General features: G+C 39.9%; 1 protein-coding gene and 1 long non-coding RNA gene across 10 annotated transcripts in view; one reads left to right on the forward strand and one right to left on the reverse strand.

Annotated features, from left to right (window-relative positions):
• The window catches only part of DENND1B (DENN domain containing 1B), a 261,506-nt gene extending 234,570 nt beyond the window's left edge, over positions 1–26,936 (reverse strand). For 2 of the 9 annotated variants that reach the window (XM_072733415.1, XM_072733416.1), the window contains exons 1-2: positions 25,299–25,447; positions 23,221–23,285 (exon numbers count right to left, since the gene is read on the reverse strand). In XM_072733415.1, the coding sequence (XP_072589516.1) occupies positions 23,221–23,285; positions 25,299–25,315 (82 nt within the window). In that variant the 5' untranslated portion in view covers positions 25,316–25,447. Of the gene's footprint in view, positions 1–23,220; positions 23,286–23,969; positions 24,139–24,807; positions 24,946–25,298; positions 25,470–26,344; positions 26,480–26,558 lie in introns of those variants that run through there. The other 7 variants (XM_072733422.1, XM_072733417.1, XM_072733418.1 and 4 more) reach the window with 6 other exon arrangements.
• Positions 24,918–27,661, forward strand: part of LOC112934523 (uncharacterized) — a 53,102-nt gene continuing 50,358 nt past the window's right edge. Inside the window, exon 1 of the long non-coding RNA XR_003237969.2 lies at positions 24,918–25,057. This is a non-coding gene — a long non-coding RNA (uncharacterized lncRNA). The remainder of the gene's footprint in view (positions 25,058–27,661) is intronic.

Consider the following 27,661-nt stretch of genomic DNA (forward strand, 5'->3'; position numbering starts at 1 on the left):
TGATGATGTTTTGGACGTGCTGAGTTGAATAAAATATATAGTTAATATTTTAATAAAGAGAATACTTAGTATTGTTGAGAACTGTGGTACACAAATGCCCTCTTGCACTCATGATAAGAATATACACCTTTTTGTATGACAATCTGCCAAAACATATCAAAAGTCCAACAATGACACAATAAGAATTTATCTGAAGTAGATAATAATAGAAGTGCAATGAGATGTAGACACAGTAGGCCCATACAGTGGAATTCCTGGTAGCTAGTAAATCCAATGAAGTAGACTGCTATTTTTGTACACAAGAAGATGTTCATGATAAACTGTCAATTGGTAAAGGTCAGATTGTAGGACACTGTGGACAGATAAACCAGTTGAGGAATATGTACATCAAATTAATGCAAACCTATCCAAACAGAGATGTGCAATGGGTTATTCAACACAACATTAATCATGATATTCTCTGGGTGATGAGATTTAAAGACTTTTAGTCTCTTCCTATTATTTTCTTCTTTTACTTGAATTTTCTACAATAGGCCTGGATCTCTTTTCCTAAAACATCAAGGCATTTATACACCCAAACACACACAAACATACATACTGACTGTATCTGGCTACTCTAACTCAACTTCCAATTTATTCTGGCAAGGACAAAGTTCTTTATATCTAAAGATTCACTTGATTCCGTAATTTGGGGCAAATTCCTCAATCTATTCCACTTCTATGATACAAAATCAAGCTGTACTAGAAAGTGGGTTTTAGAGTGAAAGTCTTGGTTCATGGGGCACCTAGGTGGCTAAGTTGGTTAAGTATCTGCCTTCTGCTCGGGTCACGATCCGACATTGGGCTCCCTGTTCAGCAAGGAGTCTGCTTCTCTCTCTTCCTCTGCCCCTTTCCCCCACCTGTATTCTCTCTCCTTCTGTCTCTCCCTCTCTCTCTCTCCCCCTCTCCCTCTCTCTCAAATAAATAAATATTTAAAAAAATAAAGTCTTGGTTCAAGTCTGCCAATTATCTGAACCTGACCATTTCACTTTTCTGTGCTTCAGTTTCCTCAAATATACAATACTGGTATCCATCCAGTGATAAGATTGATAGGAGGATCAAATAAAAATTCATGTGTAAAATACTTTCTAAAATACTTTCCAAATAATGAAAATTAGTAGTTGTAGTATACTGCAAAACAAAAATATAATGTAATGGACAGGACACTAAAACAATGAAAAGAGGGGGAAAAAAATCAGAGTTTCAAAAACGGCAAAAAAAATTAGTAAAAGGGAACCATGAAATAAATATTTGTACTGAAGAAAGAAAATGAGCATAAACTGCTAAGAATTTCCATTTTTAAAAAAGTAACCACTGACTAAACTGTCCCAAAGAAAAATTAAGGAAAAAATAAGTATAAAAAATAGTAGTAAAAAAAAAAAAATAGGGGATCCCTGGGTGGCTCAGCAGTTTCGCGCCTGCCTTTGGCCCAGGGCGCGATCCTGTAGTCCTGCGATCCTGGAGTCCCGGGATCGAGTCCCGCGTCGGGCTCCCAGCATGGAGCCTGTTTCTCCCTCTGCCTGTGTCTCTGCCTCTCTCTCTCTCTATGCCTATCATAAATAAATAAAAATAAATCTTTAAAAAAAATAGTAGTAACTTGGCCAAATACAGAATGAAAACAACATAATTCACCACATGTTGATAACTAATGTATTTGAAATATAAATTCTCTATAAAAGTATCTTTTACACTTTTAATGAATAAAATGAAAGTAATACTTGGCCCTTGCCATCAAAGGAATTTATGGCTACTCTATAAAAATAAATAAACATTATCATCATTCGTTAATTAGTATACATTCATTTAAATGCCTGCTAAATACAGAGCAGCATGCTAGGCATACAGAATTCAAAGGTATATGTGATGTTACTTCTTGCTTTTGAAAAACTGACCATTTATTTGAGGAAGGAACTGGAGTACCAACACAAACATAAACTCAATTATAAGAACTGGAACACAGGTGACAAAGGGAAGAAGAGCAGGATTACAAGCCAAAAAAAAATAAGACAGATGCTGAGTCATCATACCTGTATTTAAGCTGCAACAGCAGCAAGAACAACTTGATGCTATGCAGAAATGCAACTGAATTCCTCCTGTTCTGAGCATGATTGGGCCAGGGAACTGTAACTTACAGGCATTACTTCACTGGCAATAATAAATACTAAATAAGTTGTCATTCAGTACACCACCTGGGCAATGCTGGGTTCCTACTGAAATGCTGCCAAAACTGACAGGAAAGAGGAAGCCATCAGGAAATAATGGCTGTCTCTATCAGCTTGACACTAACATCACCCATGCATTAATTTATTAAAAAAACAAAAAAAGTTGAAGGGGTAATTTTTTCATGACCTGGAGAACTTCCCCAAAACTCTAAGTAAGTAAATATGTAAATAAATAAACATTAAAAACAAACAAGCAAAAGAAGCTTAGTAAAACCAAAGAGCAAAGTAAAAGTTTATCAGTTCTGGTTATAATTATTGCACTCTCAAGCATTCAATCTTTTACTGAGAGTAGCAGCTACAGATGGGGCTTGGAAAGAGTCCAAAATCTAACAAATTTAATAAATCCTATATATGTTTCTCTCTTATAAATTCCTTAATTGCTGGGACTAGTATCAAGTCTGCATTCCTTCAAGCATCAAGAATGACTTTTTATACATCTGGATGGATAAGTGGATGGACAAACAAGCCATGCAACAAATAGATGTGTGTCATAGAGATTAAATGTTTTTAACAGGATACTTGGAATGTTTGTGAAACTATTAAAGACAGACTTGAAGAATGTAGAAATGACACAGGAAGTGAAGGTGACTGGAAGGGAGAAAGCAGCAGTGATCTCTACAACATGGCCTCTACAGCAGAAAGGAAAAAGAAAAAGGGCACTGAGAAATAATACAAAGGCCAGGAGGGAGCGCTAACAAAAGAAAAATGAATTAATGAAGGAAACAGACAAACAAAACAAGGAGAGACATTAAAAGTAAATAGAGCAATCAGTATTGAGAAACCTAAACAGAACCAGTAGTCATGTGGTTCTTAAGGGCAGAGATATACTTTTTTAAAATCTTACTTTAAGGATTTAATAATGGTTCTCTCAATAAAAACAACATGTGCTCACAAATGCAAAAAGAGAACTAGCATCATTAAAAAGTTAAATACAGTATAGTACAAACAACCTTACCAACTGACTTCCAAAACATATGGGAAAAGAGAGAGAAACAGTAAGAATTATATTAGCCATTTAGGTAAAAAAATAAATAATTGTACACAATTTAAAAAGGAAAGAAAAAGTTTGCTGACACATACTATTTTTCATTTGTTCCAGATAGAGGTCAAGTAAAAGCTTATATAGATGTAAATTGATTTTAGTTTCTCATAAAACTTGTATAGCATTCCACAATTTGCCATTTTTTCACATATACTTTCTCATATGATAATGTGAAATGGATATGTTTATTAACTCCAAATTTATAGATGAGAAAAGAGAGACATAAAAAAAGGTAAACAATTTGCCCAAAGTCACATACAGTAGAGAGTAGAAATGGATTTTAAAACAGATTTCTCAAATTTTATAGTAAACAAACTATTAATGAAAGAATATTTTCAAACTGTAATTTTAGGGGGAAAAGATCTCTATAGTATACACACACACACACACCAAGGTAAAAAGAAATTATACAAGAGATAGTGAAATTTTCTACTTCTCAAAGCAAGCTTAATTATTTCCACTTTATAGAATTGAAGGCAACTAATAACAAATGAGGGAAAAAGTGAAAATAAAAGGCTTCAAGAATTTTAACACTTACATCTAAATCCTTTTAAGATTTGACAGAGAGAGAGAGAGAGAGAGAGTGAGTGAGCATAAGCAGGGAGAGCAGCTGGCAGTGGGAGAGGGAGAAACAGACTCCCTGCTGAGCAGGGAGCCCGATGTGGGATCATGACCTGAGCCAAAGGCAGATGCTCAACCAACTGAGCCACCCAGGTGCCCCATATTTACATCTAAATTAACTTAAAGATGAAAAAGTTATATATAGAAGAAACTGTAAAGTTGAACCAGTCCACAGTACAGTCACTGAGTGAACATACTATGCTGCAGTTAGGAAAGTTCAATGTACTGAATTAGAAAACTCTGCAAACTAAATTACATAAAGCAAAAGAGAAAACAGTTTGCACAGTATGCATCCAAGGGAACACTTATATAAATATGCTAGCAAATGCATTGAAATTTTCTGAAAAAGATGTATAAGAAATGATTAACAAAGTATTTTGTAGGAAGGGGTGCTAAGGGACTTTGAATTTGAGGTCGGAGAGGTACTTTTTTTATATCCCCCTTTGTATAATGGTAATATAAATTTTATTAACATTTATTATTTTCTGATTTAAAAGACTACTACTAATAGATGTTTTTACATAATTACCATTAGAACAAATATAAATTTTAAAGAATTTGTAGCCTAGTTATAAGCCTGCTATATGCAGGTTTAATACACTAAGGTGCATTTAGAGATGACCAATATAATTATCATGAAGGCAGACTTGGGAGCTGAGCTTTACTTACGGGTACAAGTAGACTATTTAGAAATGAAAGGTAATGTCACTCTAGACATAAAGGAAATGACAATAAGATCACATAAGATTTGTTTGAGCATGAGTGATATGGAGCAATAAAATCAAGTCTAAAATGGTCTTCTGAGTCCAGGTCATGGATGACCAGAATATTAGACTGAAATGTAGACTTCATTCCTGGAGATCAGGGTATCTCAAACCTAAGAATCTGAAGGCCCCAGTTTGAGAAAAACTGCAGTTGACAACAGAGATTGATAGTTCCTTGGCTAGGCAAAGACTGCCCCATCTACTGGTCACATGGTAAGAACAGTCAGCCCCACTCTAGCAATAGTGTGGTGCTCCACTAAGTTTCCATAAGCATATTACAGATGCATGGTAAAAAAACAAAATCCTTGTTTTCATCAATGGTATCAGACTACTTGTTCAATAAAAGTTCTAAGAACGATCCTAAACACAGGGTCTAACATTATTGAGAAGAATTTTTGTTTAGTCAATTGTGATGCACAGAATTAACATGCTATTTTGTGGCTTTAGTGTGCAATGCCAGAAGCTATTTATTCCTAGGTGTTTTTCCAGCAATTAAAATATGTTGCCATTAGGCATTTATCTTTATTATTTAGGAAAAAAATATGGTAAGAATATCCAGACTTTCAGTAACTGCTAATTGCTAATCGAATTTTATTCATTTTCCTTTTTTTAAAAAAAAATCATTAAAATAGGTGAATATAAGTTTATAATATTTATCAGAATCCATAATTAGAATTAATTATTATTAAAAGAATATTCTAGGCCTTAGCCTGAAATGGAATGAAATACTTAAATAAATGCAATACATCCCTCATTAATCCATAATTATTACAGTCATTAAATCCTGCAATTTATCCTCCTGGCTTTGGAGTCAAAAGCCCTCGCTGACAGACACTCTATCATTATACACTATATATAAACACACACACACTACATACATGTCAAAAGCACCCCATAATTTCTTCTTGCAAGTTATGAAAGGGAGGTACTTACAGTTTGCTTAAATTATAATAAGCATTTCTTAAAAGCATATGCATATATTTTATTCTCTCTCTCGATCATCACAGCTTTACGGCAGAATGAGAAAGGTTGCTAATGTTCTCACTTTAAAGACAAACTGAGGCTCAGAGTGGTTATGAGTCTTAATACAAGGCTAGAATTCCAACAAAATTCTTCTAAATTCAGCCTGATGTTAGAGTTCTCCCTTCCTAGTTAGCATCAAACAACAAAAACAGTTAATGAAAGAACAGATTCTCTTCTCACCAAAGAAACCATAAAGAGAGGAGCCCAGTATGTCTCTCTAATGGTGAAGAAGAGTGATAATATAATAATCCCCTCAACCCTAGGAGCCCCCAGGCCAGGTACCTCCTTACCATTGCACAAAGTCCATTTGCCCAGATGTCCATACAAACAGTCATTTTCTATGTGTATTGTGACATGAATAAAGTTGAGAAACACTGCCACAGATATACAGAATGGTCTTATATAAATTTGTTTTGGGGACGCCTGGGTAGCTCAGGGATTGAGCATCTGCCCTCGGCTCAGGTTGTGATCCCGGGGTTCCAGGATCAAGTCCCGCATCAGGCTCCCCACGAGGTGCCTGCTTCTCCCTCTGCCTGTGTCTGTGCCTCTCTCTGTGGGTCTCTCATGAATAAATGAATAAAATATTTTAAAAAATAAATTTGTTTTTTAAAAATGTAAACTTCATAAACTTTATAAAATTGTCTATTAAAAAAATTCGTATCAATGATGTAACAGAATCCAGCTTCAAGGGTAACTGCTGATTTTAATTCCAAGTACGGTATAGTGGGTTCTCCAGTTTTATCCATTAACATTCCTATAAAAGATAACATTCATTTTCACAACCAATTCTTACATAATCCAGATTTTGTCAAAATCTAATAAATTTTTCAGATAATTACACTGGAGTAATTTTCAATTTCAATGATGAAATTTTCAATTTCATCAGTTATTTATCCAATCAGTAGCTTATTCTATTCTGTAGCACTGATAAGATAGCCCACAATTTGCATATAATTTCTAGTCCTAACTACAGCTACACTATTCCTTTAACACTCATTCAAAAAAGCTATATAGCAATACAAATAAGTAAGAGTGATGTCACTACTGGGATGGCCTTGCATTTGTTATAACATTTAATCATTCACACATTGCAATACTATCGGTTTACACAGAACTCATAACACATCGCAACAGACTTCACAACTGGTAACGTTTCCACTGAGAACCCTACACTTATATAACATTACCCTTAGTCTCATCTCACAACACCCTGTCAGACATGTGAACCCTTAGTTTATTTCCATTCTAGTTACCTTCTAGCTTGTCAGTATTAACTCTTACAAGTTTTAAAAATTTTATATATATATATGGAATTCCCATTTCCCAGCTGAAGTTTGTGCATATAAAAAATGTAGAAGAAAGCAGTGCAAAGAAAAGACGCATTGCAGCTTCCAAATCCTGCTTAATCCCTCTAGATGCCACCAAGCCTTTAAATGAGTACCATCAGGGGATCCCTGGATGGCTCAGCAGTTTAGTGCCTGCCTTTGGCCCAGGGCGCGATCCTGGAGTCCCGCTTCTCCCTCCTCCTGTGTCTCTGCCTCTCTATCATGAATAAATTTTTTAAAAAATCTTTAAAAAATAAAAAATAAATAAATGAGTACCATCAAATTTAGTGCCACAAATTTTTATTCTCTGCTAAACATTGCTTTAAAAGTGAAACTAACTCATCAGCCCAAAATACATCTTCCATCCTCCTTGTTTCTGGCGCTTCTGCAATATTAAATGGGGGACTTGGAAGTTACTATGAGACCTTCCTTTAGCATTCCTTTCTTTCAGATTGATCACATATATCAAAACAGAAGAAATATTCATTACTAACACTTAATTTCTGTTGATCATGCCTTTTTTAATACCACTACTCTGTAGAAACCAAATAGAAGTCTATATATCTACATAGTGTTTTACAGCACAGTTGACAATGAACTTTTCATGTCATTTTGTATTTGACTCTCATAACAATTCTTGAGCTGTGCATTGCAAACTTTTTATAACTGTGAAAAGTTAAATTAACAGAAGTTAAATGACTCAACCAAGTTACATAACTAATAAGTAGCAAAGCCAGGACCAAAAGCCGTTTCAAATCTTAGTCCATTATCTTTCCACTTCACCATGGTGTTTATAAGGAAGATACTGTTTTAGCCATAAGAGGATTCTACATTTTAAGCTCACAGAAAAGCATGTCATCAAACCCATTTATTTCTGTTCACCTTGGAAGATTTAACTAGTTATTCATATTCAATCAGAGTAAGCATCAGTTTGTTTTGAGAGTTCCCACAATTACCTTGCATAGTACAGGCACACTTTATTTTACTGTGTTTTGCTTTACTGTGTTTGCTTCACAGATACTCTGCGTTTTTACAAATTGAAGGGCTGTGGCAACCCTGGGTCAGGCAAGTCTACTGGCGCCATTTTTCCAACAGCATTTCCTCACTTTTAACCTGTGTGTCACATTTTGGAAATTCTCAGAGTATTTCAAACTTCTCATTATTGTTATATTTGTTATGATGATCTGTGATCAGTGATCTCTGATGTTACTATAGTCGTTGTTTTGAGGCACCAGAAACCACACTCATATAAGCCAGCAAACTTAAGCAATAAACGTTGACTGTGTACTGACTGCTCCACCAACCAACCATTTCCCCATTTCTCTCCTTAACCTTAGGCCTCCCAATTCTCTGAGACACAATACTGAAATCAGGTCAATTAATAACCTTACAGGGATCCCTGGGTGGCTCAGCGGTTGAGCATCTGCCTTCGGCCCAAGGCGTGATCCTGGAGACCCGGGATCAAGTCCCACGTCAGGCACCCTGCAGGGAGCCTGCTTCTCCCTCTGCCTGTGTCTCTGTCTCTCTCTCTCTCTGTCTCCCATGAATAAATAAATAAAATCTTTTTAAAAAATTAATAACCTTACAGTGGCCTCTTGGTGTTTAAATGAAAGGGAGCATCACAGGTATCTCACTTTAAATCAAAAGCCAGAAATGATTAAGCTTAATGAGGAAGGCATGCCAAAGCCAAGAGAAGCTGAAAGCTAAGCCTCTTGAGCCAAACTGCATGTTGTGAATGCAAAGGACAAATTCTTAAAGGAAATTAAAAATGCTACTCGAGTGAACATACAAATGATAAAGCAAAACAGCCTTATTGCTGATACAGAGAAAGTTTTAAATCACACCAACCACAACATTCCCTTAACCAAAAGCCTGATCCAGAGCAAGGCCCTAACTCACTTCAATTCTATGGAAGCTGAAAGGTAAATAAACTGTGGAAGAAAAATCTGAGCTAGCAGAGGTTGGTTCATGAGATTGAAGGAAAAGAAGTCACCTCCATAACATAAAGGCGCAAGGTGAAGTAGCAAGTACTGATACAGAAGCTCCAGCAAGTTCTTCAGAAGGTCTAGCTGACATAACTAATGAAGGTGGCTACCCTATACACCAGATTTTCAATGTAGACAAAGCGACCATATACTGGAAGAAGAGAAATATGGGGCTCTCATAGCTAGAGAGGAAAAATCAATGCCTGCCTTCAAAACTTGAAAGGACCAACTGACTGTCTTGTTAGGGCTAATGTAATTGGTGACTCTGAGTTGAAGTCAGTGCTCATTCACCATTCTGAAAATCCCAGGAACCTTAAGAATGATGCTAAATCTATGCTGTCTATGCTTTATCAATGAAACAACAAAGCCTGAATGAGAGCACATCTGTTTACAACGTGGTTTCCTGAATAGTTTAAGCCACTGTTGAGAATTGCTCAGAGATTTCTTTCAAAATATTACTGGCCATTGACAATCCACCTGGTCACCCAAGAGCTCTGACAAAGATGTACAACAACATTACTGTTGTTTTCATGCCTACTAACACAATGTCCATTCTGCAGCCCATCGGTCAAAAAAGTAATTTTTTTTTACTTTTAAGTCTTATTAAGAAATACATTTCATAAGACTTGTAGATGCCATATACAGTGATTCCTCTGATCTGCATAAAGTAAGATAAAAACCCCCTGGAAAGGGTTACTATTCGAGTTGCCATTAAGAACATTCACGATTCATGTATCAAGTGAAGACATCAACATTCACTGGAGATTGGAAGAAGGTGATTCCAGCTCCCATGGATGACACTGAGGGGTTCAAGACATGAGTGGAATAAGCAACTGCAGATGTGGTAGAAACAGCAAGAGAACTAGAATTAGAAATGGAGCCTGAAGATGGGACGGAATTGCTTCAATCTCATGATATAACATTAATGGATGAGGAGCTGCTTCTTATGGATGAGCAAAGAAAGTGGTTTCTTGAAATGAAATCTACTCATGGTGAAGATGCTGTGAAGACCGAGACTGCTGAATGACAACAAAGGATTTAAGATGTTAGGACATTAGGATATCAGGACAACAAAGGATATTATATAAATGTAGTTCATAAGGCAGTACCAGAATTTGAAAGGATTCACTCCAATTTTGAAGTAAATTTTGTAGGAAAAGTGCTATCAAACAGCATCACACTACAGAGAAATTGTTAGTGAAAGGAAGAGTCTATCACTGCCGGCAAACATCAGTTGTTTTAAAGAAATTGCCAAAAAAAAAATAAATAAAATAAAATAAAATAAAATAAAATAAAATAAAATAAAATAAAAATAAAAAAAATAAAAAAGAAATTGCCACAGCTACCCAACCTTCAGCAACCACCATCCTAATCACCCAGCACATCTAGGCAAGACCCTCCACCAGCAAAAAGATTCTGATTCCTGAAAGCTCAAATGAAGCTTAAATGTGTTTTTAGCAATATTTTTTAATTAAGGCATATACATTGTTTTTTTTTTTTTTTTTTTTTTTTTATGATAGTCACAGAGAGAGAGAGAGAAGCAGAGACACAGGCGGAGGGAGAAGCAGGCTCCATGCACCGGGAGCCTGATGTGGGATTCGATCCCGGGTCTCCAGGATCACGCCCTGGGCCAAAGGCAGGCGCCAAACCGCTGCGCCACCCAGGGATCCCCATACATTGTTTTTTTTAGACATAATGCTATTGAACACTTAACAAAATATCATCTAGGGTAAACATAACTTTAATGTCCACTGAGAAACCAAAAATTTCATTTGACTTACTTTATTGAGATATTTGGTTTATTATGGTGGTGTGAACAGAACCCACAATACCTCTGAGGTATGCCTGGATTCACCCTCCTCTTCTGGCTTTCCCAGCCTCCTCATTAGAAAAAAGAAAAAGGTTCAAAGGGCACTATATAAAGAACAGAACTTTTTCCAAAGAAATATTTCATTAAATATTTTTAAACAGAGGCACCTGGGTGGCTTAGTCAGTTAAGCGTCTGCCTTCAGCTCAGGTCATGATCCCAGAGTTCTGGTATCAAGCTTCATGTTGAGCTCCCTGCTCAGCAGGAAGCCTGCTTCCCCCCCTCCCTCTGTCCCTCTCTCCGCTGGTTCTCTCTCTCTCCTTCAAATAAATAAATAAATATATAAAATCTGTTTTAAAAATATTTTTAAATAAAGACTTTTTAAAAATCAAAATTAATATAAAATAATAAAGCAGCAAAGTATAATTAAAAGTAAAAGCTAAAACAGTTAAAAAATATAAAAACATTATCTAATGAAAAAAAAAAATAAAGAAACACCAAATACTCCAAAAAGTAAAAGTGAAACAAGGCAAAAATACCAATTCTAAAATTTAACACTTCCACGCAGATGGTATGAGGTGGTACAAACAAGTAGCAGGCCTCCCTTTGGGTCAATTTGCTGATTACAGATACCAGAAGTATCAAATAGTCTTTAGTCTTCCCTCGGTTGCAGAAGATTCAACACTCTATCCTTCTGGGTTAAAAATATCTGTGTGGGAGGAAGATATCTCTTAAAGAGCACTGAGCTCTAGCTTAGTCATTTCTCCCAACCCATAAATCAAGCAAAAGCCAACCCATCATCTACTCTCTTCAACCCTAGCTTTCAATGCAGAGTTTCAACTTAGAATAAGTACTATCAATTCCCTTATTAACAACATATAAATAATTCTTGCTTTTTGGCCAAATTAAATTCAGCGATATCTAAAAAGGTAAAATGCTAGTCATATTTAAAACTATGTTTTAAAGGAAATATATGTTGTATATGTTAAATCTGTCGTATATATTAAACATAATATAAATCATACATTTTCAAAGAATTAAAATATCATAAAAATATAAATTGTAAAATATATATATATATAAACTGTAAACCATGCTAAATATAATTTAATCTTACTGTGATGATTTAGAAGGCAATTCAGAAATGTTCAGTAACTTCATTTTCGTTACTTTGACCACCATTTTGAATATGTCACAGGTAGGAAAGTAGTTGTGTATGATACAAGGTTTAAAGTAGAAAATTTGACATGAGGGCCATCTCTCTTCTTTCTTTATCCATCTATAAAAAAATTATCATTGCTAATCTGAATAATACCTGAGGGAAAGGAGTTAAAAAGATTGCCAAAACATTTTATAAATTCCCAAATCGAGTAAACCATAAATAAATGGATTTCATAATGGCTTTATAAAGAATTCTGGACAGCTATGTCACCTCAAAAGCCATATTTAGGGCAATGATATATATAAAGTATTGAAGATTCATTTATATCTTCAACTATTAAGCTTAAAATGAAGTAAATACGTACAAATGAAAATTTTCAATTCCAACTAGTGTTCAGTTTTAGTATTTCCGCTTTTTTAGAGTAAACATTTCACTGAGAAACACAACAGTAACCATCAAGAACTTGGAAACTGGAGCACCTGGGTAGTTCAGTGGTTGGGCATCAGTCTTTGGCTCAGGGTATGACCCTGGGGTCCTGGGATCATGTCCCACATCAGGCTCCCTGCAGGGAGCCTGCTTCTCCCTCTGCCTGTGTCTCTGCTCCTCTCTGTGTGTCTCCCATGAATAAATAAACAAAATCTTAAAAAAAAAAAAAAAGAAGAAAAGAAAAACTTGCAAACTAGTAGTTTTGTATATAAAAATTCTCAGCTTATTATTTCTTCAATAACACGTCTAAACCCATGTAGTGAATACAACCAACACATAATCTTGATGAAATCGTGTTGCCCTTATCGTTAATAATTATTCTGCAGATATTCATTACCAAAATTACACATTTTATATAGCAAAACTACAACTTCAAAATTTAGTTCTCACATTCTCTGTAGAAATAAGTACAAAATAAAAAGAGATAACACATTATCTCAAAATCAAATTAACCTCATTAATTGCTTATAAGTACTAAACAGAAAACACTATTCTAGTTTATACAAAAGAGTATCAGTGACCAAGGCCTTGAAAAAAAAATTCCCCAAATATTAAACAACTTCCTCTTCCAAGAAAAAGAATCCCAACTTCCTCTTTCAAATATCATATCCAAAGTACCGTGGAATCTCAAAAAAAAAAAAAAAAGAAAGAAAAGCCATTTAAGAATCCTTTCTGAACCACTTATAAACTTGTTTATTTCATAGCAACTGTATTTTTAATGTACAGATCCTGAGGACATACAGTGCCCTAGCATATTAAAACACATCTGAACTTATTTGGGTTTCATTTCAACCAATGTTTTCTACACAAATTCATAAGTCATTTCAAATACTCTCTTACCAAAATTAAAAAGAAGGCTAAATGTTACAATCACCCAGGTGACAAAATTTTAAAGGACAGCTCAATTTTAATTAATGATAAATTTGACTACTACACATATCCTTATACTTGGTGCATTTCTGCTACCAAACTAAGACAAACTAGTTTTGAAATGACTAATTTCTGGACACTTACACATTGCAGAAGACCATCAGATGTCCTCAACTGATAGCTCTACACTTTATTTTCAGATTCAAATGATAAATAAGAAGGAACTGAAAGAGGAAAAGGCTCTATCTGATCTTTACCGGCTCTGCCTACTAAGTTACAGAGTTTGTGGTTTATCAACACAGCTCTATTAAAAAAAGTTTTAAATACAGCATCTATTACTTGTGATATAAAAATGTACAGCCTTTTAAAGTTCTTTTACGTTAATAAAACTTTTAAAGATGTAAGAAATCTACAATAGGTTTTAAAAGCACAGCACAACCTTTTACTAATTTTACTTTATTAACAGAGTACAACTTAACAAGTAATTATTGAATATCATCCATATGGAAGACACGTTTTCTGGAAATCTACAAGAGGTCCAAAGAAGTACTTGTCCTCACAGACCTAAAATCCAGTGAGTGGCAAGTTGTCAGGGTGATAAAGATCAAACTCAAGGCAGAAAATAACTGCCACAGACAGAAAGCAAAAGGAATATTACTCAGCAACTTCTTTTTATATCTCTGACTTCTGTAGCTTCACTTTCACAAATTTCATCGGTTCTATAATTGTAATAATTTAGAAAACAAATGAATTTAACAATAATTATTATAGCCTCAATACCCTTTACAATTTCCATTCCTTTTGAGAATTTACTTATTTGAGATAGAGCGAGAGAGAGAGACAGAGAGAGAGAGCACACACAGCGGGGAGGGACAGAAGGAGAGGGAGCAGCAAGCTGTCCACTAAGCAGGGAGCCCAAAATGGGGTTGGACCCTGGGATCATGACCTGAGCCGAAGGCAGATGCTTAACCAACTGAGCCACCCAGGAGACCCTCATTCCTTTTCTTTAGAAGTCACTTCAATACCTTGAAAATTGTGCTTCCACCACTCAACTCAACAAATATTCACTGAACACACACCTTGGGACAGACGCTGTTTTAGGCTCTGAGTGAACAAAACTAAACACAACCGCCTACCAGGGCAGACTGCACCGCAGCAGTGTGTGCTCCTTAATTATCTTCATTAGATATAAATGTTTATATTAAAAGTAATATATTCTTTAACTCTTATTCACATCAGATTTTGAATGTGAATTAAAACTCCAACCAACTCCAGAAAAAGATAACAGCCAGGTACCCATCTCAGAGCTGACAAGATAGTATCTCACTGTCTCTCCCTCCATCACCTGAGGACTAGCCCTGACTCTGCCCTCGGCCCTCTCCCCCACTGTCTCCCGTACTCCCCGCACAAAGTCACGTGTCCTGTTTAGACTCACTGCTACACACTGCAACCTCTCCAACAGCCCTTTCCTACACTATGACAATCACTGATTGAAACTCTGAGATGAGCAATGGGTGTTATGCTATGTGTTGGCAAATCAAACTCCAATAAAAAAATATACAAAAAATTTTTAGAAAAAGAAACTCTGAGAACATCATCTTTTTAACTGCTTTTCATCTGTGCCTGACACTCAGAAACATTCAATGAATGAATGAAGGAGGGCTGAATATCTTATACGGTGTGTATGCTCTTCTTTCCATTGTCACCTTTTCACGTCTACTAAAAATTCGTATCACAACAATTCTGATCAAGCCTAGAATTAGACGTGGATTTCCGAAATGAGTGACTTTCAAAAATTGCTGAGAAAAATGTCAACACTATTAGAAAAGGATGACTTGTATTTTAAAGGCAGCACGATGTTAACTGTTCTAGTTCAGGCTCTAGAATCAGAAAAACTGGTTCAAATACCAATCCCACCTCTTACAGCTGTGTGACCTGGGCAAGCTACTTAACCTTTCCGAGCTTCCATTTCCTCATCTTTATGAAAGAGTTTACACGGGCAGCCCGGGTGGCTCAGCGGTTTAACGCCACCTCCAGCCCAGGGTGTAATCCTGGAGACCCAGGATGGAGTCCCATATCGAGCTCCCTGCATGGAGCCTGCTTCTGTCTCTGCCCCTCTCTCTCTCTCTCTCTCTCTCTCTCTCTCATGAATAAATAAAATCTTAAAAAAAAAAAAAGAAAAAGAAAAAGTTTACAGCCCCTTCTTCATATAGCTGTCAAGAAGATAAATTGGAAATATAGGCTCTGAGCACATTTACTGACGTACTCTAAGCACTAAATATTATTTTTATTACTACTTCTGTAAAACATCTAACTGGAAGCCAAATCAGAAAAAAATAAATTGATTTTAAAACACTTTTTTATAACCATAATGTTATAGCTTTATTAAGTGAAAACTTATAAACAAAAAACATCTTAATGAAATTCACTGAATACATAAATACTCTTACACACTTATTAAAGCTGTTCATCTACAAATGGAGTGTCAATATAGATGGGGGAAGAAATGGTAAAAACCTAACTAGAAACTGAGAGAGGTATATTTGATCTTTAGTTCAGAGAGCTTTCCACTATAGCAAACTGCATCTTTTTAATTAATTCAGCTTTACAAGGCTTTCTTTAAAATTAAAATGCTCCCTTGAGGGCTGTCTATCAGTTGTTCACACCTCACTATGAATTACTTTAATCAGATAAATGCATTAAGTAACACCACCTACTTAAAGAAATTATTATTGAAGAGAAGTGAGAAGAGGGGTAGCTTTGAAACTAGAGTGCCTGGTGTGGAGAAGGCCTGTTTAATGCTCATACTGAGCATCTTATGCAGTCACAGGACAGCATGAGGACAATAGCACCTGCAGGGTGACAGTGGAGGGGGTACGGGGGCTGGAATTCTAAGGTCCACCAAAGCCAATTCCCCTCTTTAAGGAAACTTCCAGTTCTGTTATTCCACTGTTCTCTTCTGCAATGTGCCCTAAGACCCCAAGTGATACCAACTTCCTAAATACCTCTTTAAAAAAAAAAATCAATTGAGGAGCACTTTTGGCAAGTTCCCAAAAAAGCAAAAAAAAAAAATGACTGAATCACCATGGAAACATGAAACAAGACACCCTTTCCTACGAATAAATCACTACCTGGAATAAATTAACTTACTCTTAATTTATATAAAATAAGAGTCTAACTATGTCCAAAATAAATACAACAATAGGAAAACTATTCAATTTAAATATATAAAAACAGCACAGTATTTCAGGACTTTCTCAAGGTATCTTTAATGCATTCTGGCTCAAGTTAAAAAAATCTTTAAAAAGAAATCTTCAAGTAAAAGACCTCTTCTAGCATGTATATAATATTACTTTAGCATAAGCCTAAGAGTTTGAAAGTGGAAACAATTTCTGAATGTTAAATATTAAAAAATATCTTCAGGGAAGAAAGATTCTTTTGGAATTGATTGAGAACATAGTTCACACTTAACGCCCTTGATTTTCATTGTTATTTTAAATTATAACTATGGCTGCCTGCTTAAAATACCCCCAGAATGTCTAGTGCTAATATTGTATATATACTTTAAAACATATCTTTTAAAAGGTAAATGGTTGTCCTGTACCTTGCTTATCAAAAATAAAAATCTGGAGGAAAATAAAGGATATTACTTGAAGATTAAATAATCCTCCAAATGAGAGAATATTATCAAAAGACTATCAGGAACAAACTACCTTGAAGGTCACAGAAACAAGAATGTTCCAAGGAAAAAATCTGCACAAACTTGCAGCACTGTGGCCACACAGCAGTGCCCAAGCAACAGCCCAACAGCATACCACTGTGAAGAGAAGGGCAGCAGAGGCACCATCACCCTGAACACCCCGCAGGTAACAGTAGGGATCATCAACATCAAAAATCAAGAAGAGACCTTGGATTAAAGCAGCAAAACTAAAGAACATGTGAACAAATAAGAGTACCCAATGAGACAAGTCATAATCAAACTATTAAAATATAAACTCGGCAGCAGCCCTATCAACGTACTAGTCAACAAATATTGGATGTTGAAATTTGATTTGCTTTTTACACTTGCCGGCAGCTGTGTCGGGAAGCACATAAGGTTCCAAAGCCAAATGTAAAAAAAAGTACTGCTATTCTTAACTATTTTTTTATAAAACCAAAAATGACTTATCTCAAGGATACAGTTCTAAAGAACCACACTGAGTTTTGTTCTTGGTTAGCAAGTACAAAAAAAATTAAAGTTTCGTTTTCTTCAAAGGTCTATGATATGAAGCTAACACTTCCAGTCAGGATGACTCCAATTCATCCATGTGCACCAAGACTGAGGGCGACTCAGAGCTCTGCAATGAACACACAGCTAGAGCAAAAACCCAGTAACTGTATTTTACTCAAAGATTTTTCTTCCATGTTGGGCAATATCTAAAGTCTCCCAAACCACCTTATTGTATATGATTCATCAAAATTCGACTTTCCAAATGTTAGGTTTTCATTGGGTTTCAGGTATGTGTGGACAGGTATAAATGAGTTTTAAGGTAGACTCCAAAACATACGTATATAGCAATGGACCCAATAAATCTTGTGATGTGAGAGGACAACAAGCAGATGTGGGTCTTGAAGGGGAAGAGTGTAAGCACAGAATATCCCTAAACAAGCCTACAGGTCCAAGATACACATGGTCATATATTTCTACTGTCCCCGCCCCTGTCATACCAGTGCACACTTCAGATCACTCTACAAGCAGCTCTCAGTGAATTAATTTGATCATTGAGACACCTGGGTGGCTCAGTGGTTGAGAGTTTGCCTTTGGCCCAGGGCATGACCCCGGGGTCCTGGGATCGAGTCCCACACTGGGCTCCTGGCAGAGAGCCTGCTTCTCCCTCTGCCTTTGTCATTGTCTCTCTCTCTCTGTCTCTCAGAATAAATAAATAAAATCTTTAAAAACAAAAATCTGATCATTTATATGAACCATGGTTGGCACTATGCTAGGTCCAATTTATTTTATTCATTCTGTAAATATTCACTAAACATGCCAGATACTGTGCTAAGCTTTTCTCTAAGGATACATATTAATAAGTCGTGGCCTATTTCTTAAAGACTTTATTTTAAGCAGAGCCAACACTTAGACCCAGCTATATGTGTCTATATATTACTATATTAGACATATCTATAGGAACAGTAAGTGCTAAAATATAGGCAGAAACCAAATGCTGTAGATTCTGTGTGAACAGTATCCCTAGAGACAAAACTGTCAAATGCAAGAGCGAGCCTAGAAATACCCTTTCTTGTACAGGGCAGGGGGAGATACTAAGTTAGGATCCTTTGGCCTAAAGTTCTGATTTAGGAAATGAGTAAGAAGCAGTTAAGCTATTAACATAGCTCAAGATCAGAAAGGTGGTTAACTTGGTACTGGATTGAACAGGTTCACAAAAGTGGAAAGTCGGTAGCAAAAGAACATTTGTTTCCTAAGAGAAATTATTCTAAACAGACAGGAATAAAGAAAATAAGACTGCTGAAAACTACACATAAACAGCTGAGATTGTTAGATGAAGGATTCACTAAACACGGAGACATAACATAAATCCTAAAAAAGAGGAGTTGTGGGGAAGGGGGATATTCTGAGTCAGCATCAATACCCACAAGGAAAAAGTTCAGGGATTTTTTATGTGGAATTACCCTTGATTCATTAATTTCAGGGAGGACACTGCATTCCTGTTTAAAAATATGTATACCTATACCACATAGAGTTTATACTCTATTTCCTCACATGGCAATAATGCAGCCTACTTAGAGCTGATTCGAGGTCACCACACAACCAGAGGCAGCAGAGCAGACATTTTTAATTAGATTAAACCTATTAAAAAGCAATAGATTAAAATACAGACTCTGGAGCCAGCCAATTTCTTCATTTCTCTGTGCTTCAGCTTCGTCTCGTGCAAAATGAAGATAAACATTTCCCATCCCGAAGGACATCTGTGAGATTTAATCCGTTAGTATAGGTACAACAGCCAGAACTGAGCACAGCAGAGTGTGCCTATGGAAGTATTATTAGCCGTCCTGCTGCCACTGCTGCTGACGCTACTACTACTACTAGTGCTGCTACCACTTGAGGTAAGTGATCAACAAAATATAAAAGAAAAAGCTAGAGCATCAAAGCCACTGTCCAAAGAAAAACCCGAAGAGGAGGCATCCTCAACCTTGTATTGAGGAAGTGTTACTTTTCACTTCCCTGAAGTCTTGAACCGCTTTGGGGAATGTGGGGGCAGTGTGGTAACAATAACTTCTGCTGTTAGAACTGAGGAGAGGCCATCACAGCTGGCTCTTCTTCGCTGACTGCTGGGAAGCATGAAAGACAAGCAAAGAGAAGAGTGACAACAGCAATTCCCTTGGAAATCTACCAAGGAACAGTTATTAAGATCTAAATTTTGGCACTTCCCTCTTAGATAGTTGCAGCAGAAGTTATTAAGGAAATTGTCCCGCCAAGGAGACATCCGTGAAAATACGGGCCAACCAGTCTGTCAGACACCATCAGAACCGGTTCTACCAACACAAGGGGACATGATAGGGAAACACAACCAACCATCTCACGGCAATTGTTTGAATTTGTGGGGCCCTCCATGTAAAATGATTTTCTAGTGTTCTAAAACAACTCATGCCATCTCAAAACACCAACTAAAACTTAAATAATAAGTTGTCTCTGAAGATATTTATGAAGTAAACTACATACAATAAATGAAAGAATTCAAAACCTATTAGCAAGTAAACAAGAGAAACATGCCAAATATCTTAATGTAATATCCTCAATCTTAGCATAAACCAAATATAACCTGAGCATGGTATTTTTCTATTGGATCAAACAGATAATCTTCAAAAAATAAGCTAACAGGGGTGCCTAGGTTGCTCACTTAGGCTCAGGTCATGATCTTAGGGTCCTGGGATGGAGCTCAGTCTTTGGCTCCCTGCTCAGCAAGCAGCCAGCTTCTCCCTTTCGCTCTCCCTGTCCCTCCCCTTCCCCCAGCCCCCAATCATGTGTGCTCTCTCTCAAATAAATAAAATCTAAAAAAATAAGAAATAGACCAATATTCTGAAAAAATCAAGAGCATTTTAATTGATGTCCCAACAACTATTCCTTGTCAGTTGTTTAGTAATAATAAATCATAATAAACTTGCCATTGACCCCTCTATCACTACCCCACCAATGGGGTATGGTTATTTTAGGTATGGTTACACCCATGCCAATGTGGGCCACCAGGATCCAATGTTCTGGAAGATTATGGGAAAGAAATTTTCTGGCTCTAAGCAAAGTACCATGAAAAGCCAGTGTCTGTCACCCCCAAGGTCATAAAAGAGAAAGTAGAGTTCCAATTTCTCTTGACAGCCATCCTATAACCACAAGGAATCTAAATCTTCCAATGATACCAACTACTGTAAGTGGTAGGGCTGAGATGCAGAAAGAACCTGGATCTATAATGACCTACATCTAGACTTCCTGTCATATAAACTATCAGGTTCCCTCATTACTTAAATTGGTTTTAGGGTGCAGCCTGGGTGGCTCAGCAGTTTAGTACTGCCTTCATCTCAGGGTGTGATCCCGGAGTCCTGGGATCGAGTCCCACATGGGGCTCCCTGCATGGAGCCTGCTTCTCCCTCTGCCTGTGTCTCTGCCTCTCTCTGTGTGTGTCTCTCATTAATAAATAAAATAAAATCTTTAAAAAAATTAAAAATTAAAAATAAATTGGTTTTATTTTTTGCCCTGAAACACCCTAATTTACACATTTTTGTTTTCCACATTTATTATGTTATAAAAAATGTTATCCACGTTCATTGGAATGTTAGCAAAAACAAAAAACAAAAAACTATCCTACTTTAAATAAATTAATACACATATCAGATTCATTAAATAAATAAGTTTTATTGACAGTTAAATATGAATATTCCAATAACTCTTTAACTATTTCTGGATATTTTCTCTTTAATGTTCATCAATAAAGTAGAAAATTAATAACATTTAGAAACACCAAACTCTCAATTTGACATAAGATTTAAAACACAAAAAAAGTATATCTTGTTAGACCCTAAAATATTAGTCATATTTATACTATTTAAGTCACAACTAAAAGAAGAAAAGTTGTTTATGCTTCTTATACAGTTGACTTTAGCTTTATTAAAACTCTTTAGAATTTGCTGTCCATGAGTTATATTAATGGAATATACGGGTAGAACGGACCAATTGCATCCTACAGAGAGGCTGAAGTGTTTAACCATTTGTTATATTCTCAACGTCACTGTGCTTAATAAGTTATTAAAATACACATGAGGATGCTTCTGATGAGTAACGATTTAAAATAACAGCAGCAAAAAAGGCAAAAAATAAAAAGGGCACTAGTAGAAGATAAAAACTGGAATAACTAGTTCCTAAAAATGGAAAAGGGCAAAGGGAGGAAGGAAAGAGTAAAAGACTTAGAAGTCTTTATGAAAGGTCACAATCTGACATAAGTACAGATCAGGTATTAAATAAGGTAGATTGATCCTTGTTCAAAATTACTTCAGCATGCATTTAAAATTACAGAAAAATCATGTTTTCCAAAGGAGTTTGGCCTGTTTTACAAACACAGCAGGTGAGCATTAATTCACCGACCTGAACTAATGTTATGATACAGATATTCTGAAGATTTATTCGTTCCATAAATACACTAAAGAATAGATTTAAATTGGAGCTGAAAAAAATAATGTATCCATGTGAGTGAGTCTTCAAAGAGAACTTGGCTGTGCCTAGAAAGAATGTAAGTGGACCAACTTTAATTCATATAGGACAACAAAAGATAACTTTTTTATTTGGAAAAAGCTCTCTACAACCTAGGATCACTCCGTGCCTGGGGACAAACCTGATCCCAGCTACAGTTCAAACAGGCCCAGAAGTACAGCAGGCAGAGCAGGAGTCAGGAACATGTGTGACTTCCTACCTAAAATTAGTCACACCCATTTCACCACAAGCTGGGTTGGGCTCCTCTATTTTAAGGTGTGCAGCTCCAAATTGCTTCAAAGCATATAATTGCTGGGCAGTTTCTGGAGCTAAGAGTGTCAGCAGACTTTCTACCAAGTCTTTAGAATGGACAGCTAGTCTCCAGAAAATCCCACACTTACTCACCACCATGTTATCTAGAATCTAAGTACACGGCAAGTGAAATCACACTGGAAAGAGCCATGAAAACATATCACACAAGGACACATCCAAAGGAAATAAGCAGGAAGAGACAGCTCTCATTCCTTTCTATGCACCTCCCTGTGCACACATACTACATATGACAAAAATGGCGAAGAAACTGACCAAAGTTTCCTCCTCTTTCCAGGAAATTACACAGAACTGGCAGTGAACCCCTTCCAGGTAATGTCACACTATTATTTACCTCCCTCTGAAAGTGCTCTGCTACTGGGGTAAACCCAACAGAAGGGGGTACCCGGTCTGCATTCCGCATTTTGGAAACATTAGAAGGGAATTGGTGTGCCTCCCCTTGTACTGGCAAGGGGACTTTCACTAATGTTTAAAAAAGGAGCTAAGTTCTCAAAGACAAATGAAAGAAAATTTTTAAGAGTGTGCCCTACTGCCGAAACTAATGATCCCTCAGTGATAAACCTGGGTTCTAAGTTCCACGGCCTTAATGTACAGGTGAAATTTAAGCTGCACAGATACAGTCATGATTTCTACAATCTCATGCCAAAGACCTAGCATCCACTTTCCTAACAGCACCTTGAGACGCTAGATGCAGGATACACATTTAGGACCATTATCATCCTGATACTATCATGTTCTAGCAGTCTACAACACTAACACTTGTTTTGATAGATGCAGTTATTTTAAGAACGAACAAAGCATACACACCTTCGTTTTCAGAGGCATGGCATTTCACTTTCAATACCAAGTCAAAGGTTCTTTCTGGGTTTTCCCTAGAAGAAAAAGAATTTATTTCCTATGACAAGCATCTCTGCAGAGTTTATATTTTCTTAACTCAAAAAACTAACCTCGTTCTTGTTGCAGTGTATTCTACGTAACTATATGAGCACAATGTCGAAAATAAAAAAGGTTTTTTTTCCCAGTTCAATAATGTAAGAGGCTTAGGTGACCTTAGGAGACCTGGGGCAAGCATTTAACCTCTGAGCCTGCTTCTCTCACCTATAAAGTGCTTTGCTCACTTAAAAGAATAATAATTGTGGATTATAAATCAACTAATTAATGTGGAAGTAAAAAGTATTAAGTGCTATATAAGCGTAAAGCATGGACTTTATCTTATTTAACTGAACTTGCAAAGCAAGTATGCTCCTAAGAATTTCTACTTTTCCCTGCCAACAAAGCTGGCCAGCAGGTTCTCAGGCCTTTTTTTTTTTTTTTTAAAGCACTTGCAGTGTAAGGGTAAAAGATAAATATCTGGCTCCACCTGCCATATTCCAGACCACCGTAAAACAGTTTTAATGCTCCTTAAATGTGACACTTTGCATAGGCTTCTCTTGAAATGTAATCATTGCAAAGCACGCTCAAAGGAGCACACTGTACATAAACTCAAAGGCTAACAACAACAGCAAAAACCGTGTTTTCTGTCAATTATCTTTGGAGAAATTAACATAGACATCTACCTCAATATTAGATTTCCCCACTGACAGTAGGGTTGCTTTGCTTCATTCAGAAGTTAATCCACGTCTTTGTTAACTTCTCACACATTCGACCAACTCGTTGGGTTTAATTTCAAATTGAAATCTACTGAAACACATTTTTTTTTTTAACAGTTCTGTTTTATTCTTTCTGCTGGAAGATAAAAGATCAAGCAAAATCTGATACCGCAATGTGCACGTGACCAAAGTGTTAATCTGTTATTCCTGTGAAGGAGACCTCAGCGTCTCTGTAACATCGCCTGTTTTTAGTATGTACTTCCTAGAGCAGAGTAATGCCACTTTTGACTTCCAAATTAACAATTTTTTTTTCTAAATTTATTACAAGAACCTAGAGTCACAGGAAGTGACGGGCTATATAAATCAATTTGCAAATACAGGCGTTTTCTCAGCCCTCCTCTTTTCAACTTGTTTCAGTGGAAATAACATGGACTTTGGTAACTTCCTCTCTTCTAATCCAATTAATGTCAAAAAGCATAACGCATTCTGCTTCGATCCCTTACCCCGCCCCCTCAACACTGCCAGACACTGAAGAAAATGCTGAAAAGCACACAATTCTCCCGTTTCCCTAATATTTTTTAGTGTCTCTTATGTATAAAAATTCCATACCGGGCTCAGTCACATTGTGAAATTTGACGAGTCTTTCACGCTAAGACAAATAAAAATGCACCGTTTCAGGTTTTTAAGCTGGGGGGGGGGGGGTGGGGCGGGGGGTGTGTGTGAAGAGGCTGTAAAGGGAGGAGAAATTCTCTGCAAAGTAAGTTTCGGGGGAGAGAGAAAAAAAAACGACCCATAAAACTCCTACCTCTGAGACCCACGCCCAAGTCCCCACACTTGCACCGCTTTTTACCACAGGAGCCTCCTGAGGAGACCTCGGCACCGCCGCCCCCTCTGGGAGCGCGCGCGGGAGACCATCTTGCCGCGGTCTGTCCCGGGCCCGTGCGGACCGCTACCGGGGCCCAGTCCGGTTTTCTGAGAGAAATGGGAAGACGACGAGTGGGAAGCGGCGAGGGAAGCCCCGGGACCGTCGCCCTCACGTTAGGAACCTCCGGCAGGTAACAGCCGCCCCGGGCAGCAGCGGGGCTCGGACGCGGCGCGCGGACCCCGGGCCTCCCCGCGGGGGCGGCCGCAGCCGGGGGCCCGCGCCGCGGCCCAGACACGCGGGGCCGCCGGGGGCCGCCGGGAGCCGCCGCCGGAGCCGCCCCCGGGGAGCCGCGCAGGCTTTGCGGCCTAGCGCCGTCCCTCCCGCCGTCCCTCCCGCCGCCCGCCCGCCCGCCGCCCGCCGCCCCCACTCACTTGGTCCTGCAGTCCATGGTGACATGTCGCGCTGGGGCCGTGCGTCCCGCCCCCGCGCCCGCTGCCAGCCCGCGGCCCCCGCCGGAGGGTCGCGCCGCCCCGCGGGGAAGGAGGCGACTCACGGCAGCGGCGGCGGCGGCGGCGGCGGGCCCATGTCGGCGGCGCCCGGGCGCCTCCCCCCGCCCCCCCCCGAGCCTTTTTGTGACAGCGGCCGCGGTGGCCCGGCCCCGGCCCCCGCCCCCGCCCCCGGCCCCGCCGCCCCCGCCGCCGCGGCCTCTCTCAGTTCCCCGCCGCCCGCCGCCCGCCGCGGCTCCGGCACCTTCCGCAGACCAGGAAGTCGCCGGGAGGGGGAAGGGGCGCGCGGGGGCGCGGCCGGCGGCCTCACCTGGGCCGCGCGCGGGAGGGGACGGGGGAGGGGACGGGGCGGCGGGCGCAAGGGAGGGGGCGGGGGGCGACCTCACCTGGGGCCCCGCGGGAGCCGGGGAGGAGACGGGGGGGGGGGCGAGAGGGCGGGGGACAAGAGGACGAGGGGGGGGGCGAGGGGGAGGGGGACCTCGGCCTCACCTGGGCCGCGCGCGGGAGGGGACGGGGGAGGGGACGGGGCGGCGGGCGCAAGGGAGGGGGCGGGGGGCGACCTCACCTGGGGCCCCGCGGGAGCCGGGGAGGAGACGGGGGGGGGGGGCGAGGGGGCGGGGGACAAGAGGACGAGGGGGGGGCGAGGGGGCTGGGGGAGGGGGCGGGGGAGGGGGACCTCGGCCTCACCTAGGCCGCGCGCCGGAGGGAGCCGGGGGAGGGAGGAGGGGGGAGGGGGAGGAGACGGGGAGGCGGGGGGATGGGGGGCGGCCGGCGGCCTCACCTGGGGCCCCGCGGGAGCTGGGGAGGAGACGGGGGGGGGCGAGGGGGCGGGGGACAAGAGGGCGAGGGGGGGCGAGGGGGCGGGGGAGGAGGACCTCGGCCTCACCTAGGCCGCGCGCCGGAGGGAGCCGGGGGACGGAGGAGGGGGGAGGGGGAGGAGGCGGGGGGATGGGGGCGGCCGGCGGCCTCACCTGGGGCCCCGCGGGAAACCGGGGAGGGGGAGCCGGGGGAGGCGACAGGGCGGGGGGCGGCCCGCGTTGTGCCCGAGCCAGAAACGCAAGGTGCCCCCTGCGTCCCCGCCCCGGCCGGCCCCCGACTCCCTTCCTGGGTCCCGACGGTCCCGCTTCCGGGCCCTCCCCCCGCCCCCACCCCCACCCCCGAACGGCGAGGGGACTGCAGCGGTACCTCGATTTGCAGCATTTTCCACACCTCAGGCCCACGGAATTGGATCACTAACGGGCCGGGATCGTGGGCTGGAAGCTTCACGTGGCCTCCGACCGCACCTGTCGGAGCTCCAGGGGATGCTCCCGGCCCCGGGCGCCCGCCTCACCCCAGCTGTGGCCCGGTTCCTGCGCTCGGAAACGCAGAGCCGGCCCCCTCCCGACTCAGGAATGTTCAGACTCGTGCACCTGCTCCCTCGCCTTGTCAAGTAGCAGGATGGTAGTGCTCCGCTCGCCTGCACATATGGAAGCCAGACGTGCCTACCCCGCAGGGCCCGGCAGAGCAAAGACCGACTCTGGACGCGTTTCTCCAAGCTGCAGGCCTCACAGAGCTGCTGCAGGCGAGGAAGCTCCGCCAGGCCACAGCGGAGGGGCCGAGGGCCTAACGCAAGACACTAGAATGCACAGGGCACTAAAGCACCTGCTAAGCAGGTTACATACATTGTCACGGCACTTGCCCCAACTCTGCCTGGCAGATACTTGCATCAGCATTTTAGTGATGGAGAAACAGGCCCAGCTAATCCAGTGGGTCATGGCAAAGCCGGTTTCAGGTCAGGTCTACGCGATGCTGATATTTACTTCTACTGGGTACTTGCCTCCTGTCCGTGTGCTGCTGCCTTCTAGCTAGGATCTACCGAAAAGAGATGTAGAGAAAGTCTTATCATGCACATGTTGGAGGATTGTCCAGGGCTGCACGATTACACAGACCTTCTGGAGAAGGCCTCTCCTACTAACGTTACCACTCTTGACACATGGTCACAGTGGTTTTTATCCAAATAGGGGTTGCTTCAGACTTTATTCTAGCAGAAGGTGAGACGATGAGAGGAAACCAAATGTGGTCTGAAGAGAGAATGAGTCATGAGACTTAAGAAGTCATATAAGGAGTCTTGGGAATTAAAGAATTCAGAAGCAAAAAGCTAACATTCGGTTCGGTTATGCAGATCCTAGACGTTCTTGCCAAAGATAGGTGTTACTTGGTCAACAAGACGAAATACATTTCATAGCCGTAGACCCAATAGTCAAAAATAAGGTCAGGACATAATAGGGGAACAAGAACATTAATTTAAG

Source organism: Vulpes vulpes, chromosome 13 (genome assembly GCF_048418805.1).
Source record: "Vulpes vulpes isolate BD-2025 chromosome 13, VulVul3, whole genome shotgun sequence".
Taxonomy (NCBI): Eukaryota; Metazoa; Chordata; class Mammalia; order Carnivora; family Canidae; genus Vulpes; species Vulpes vulpes.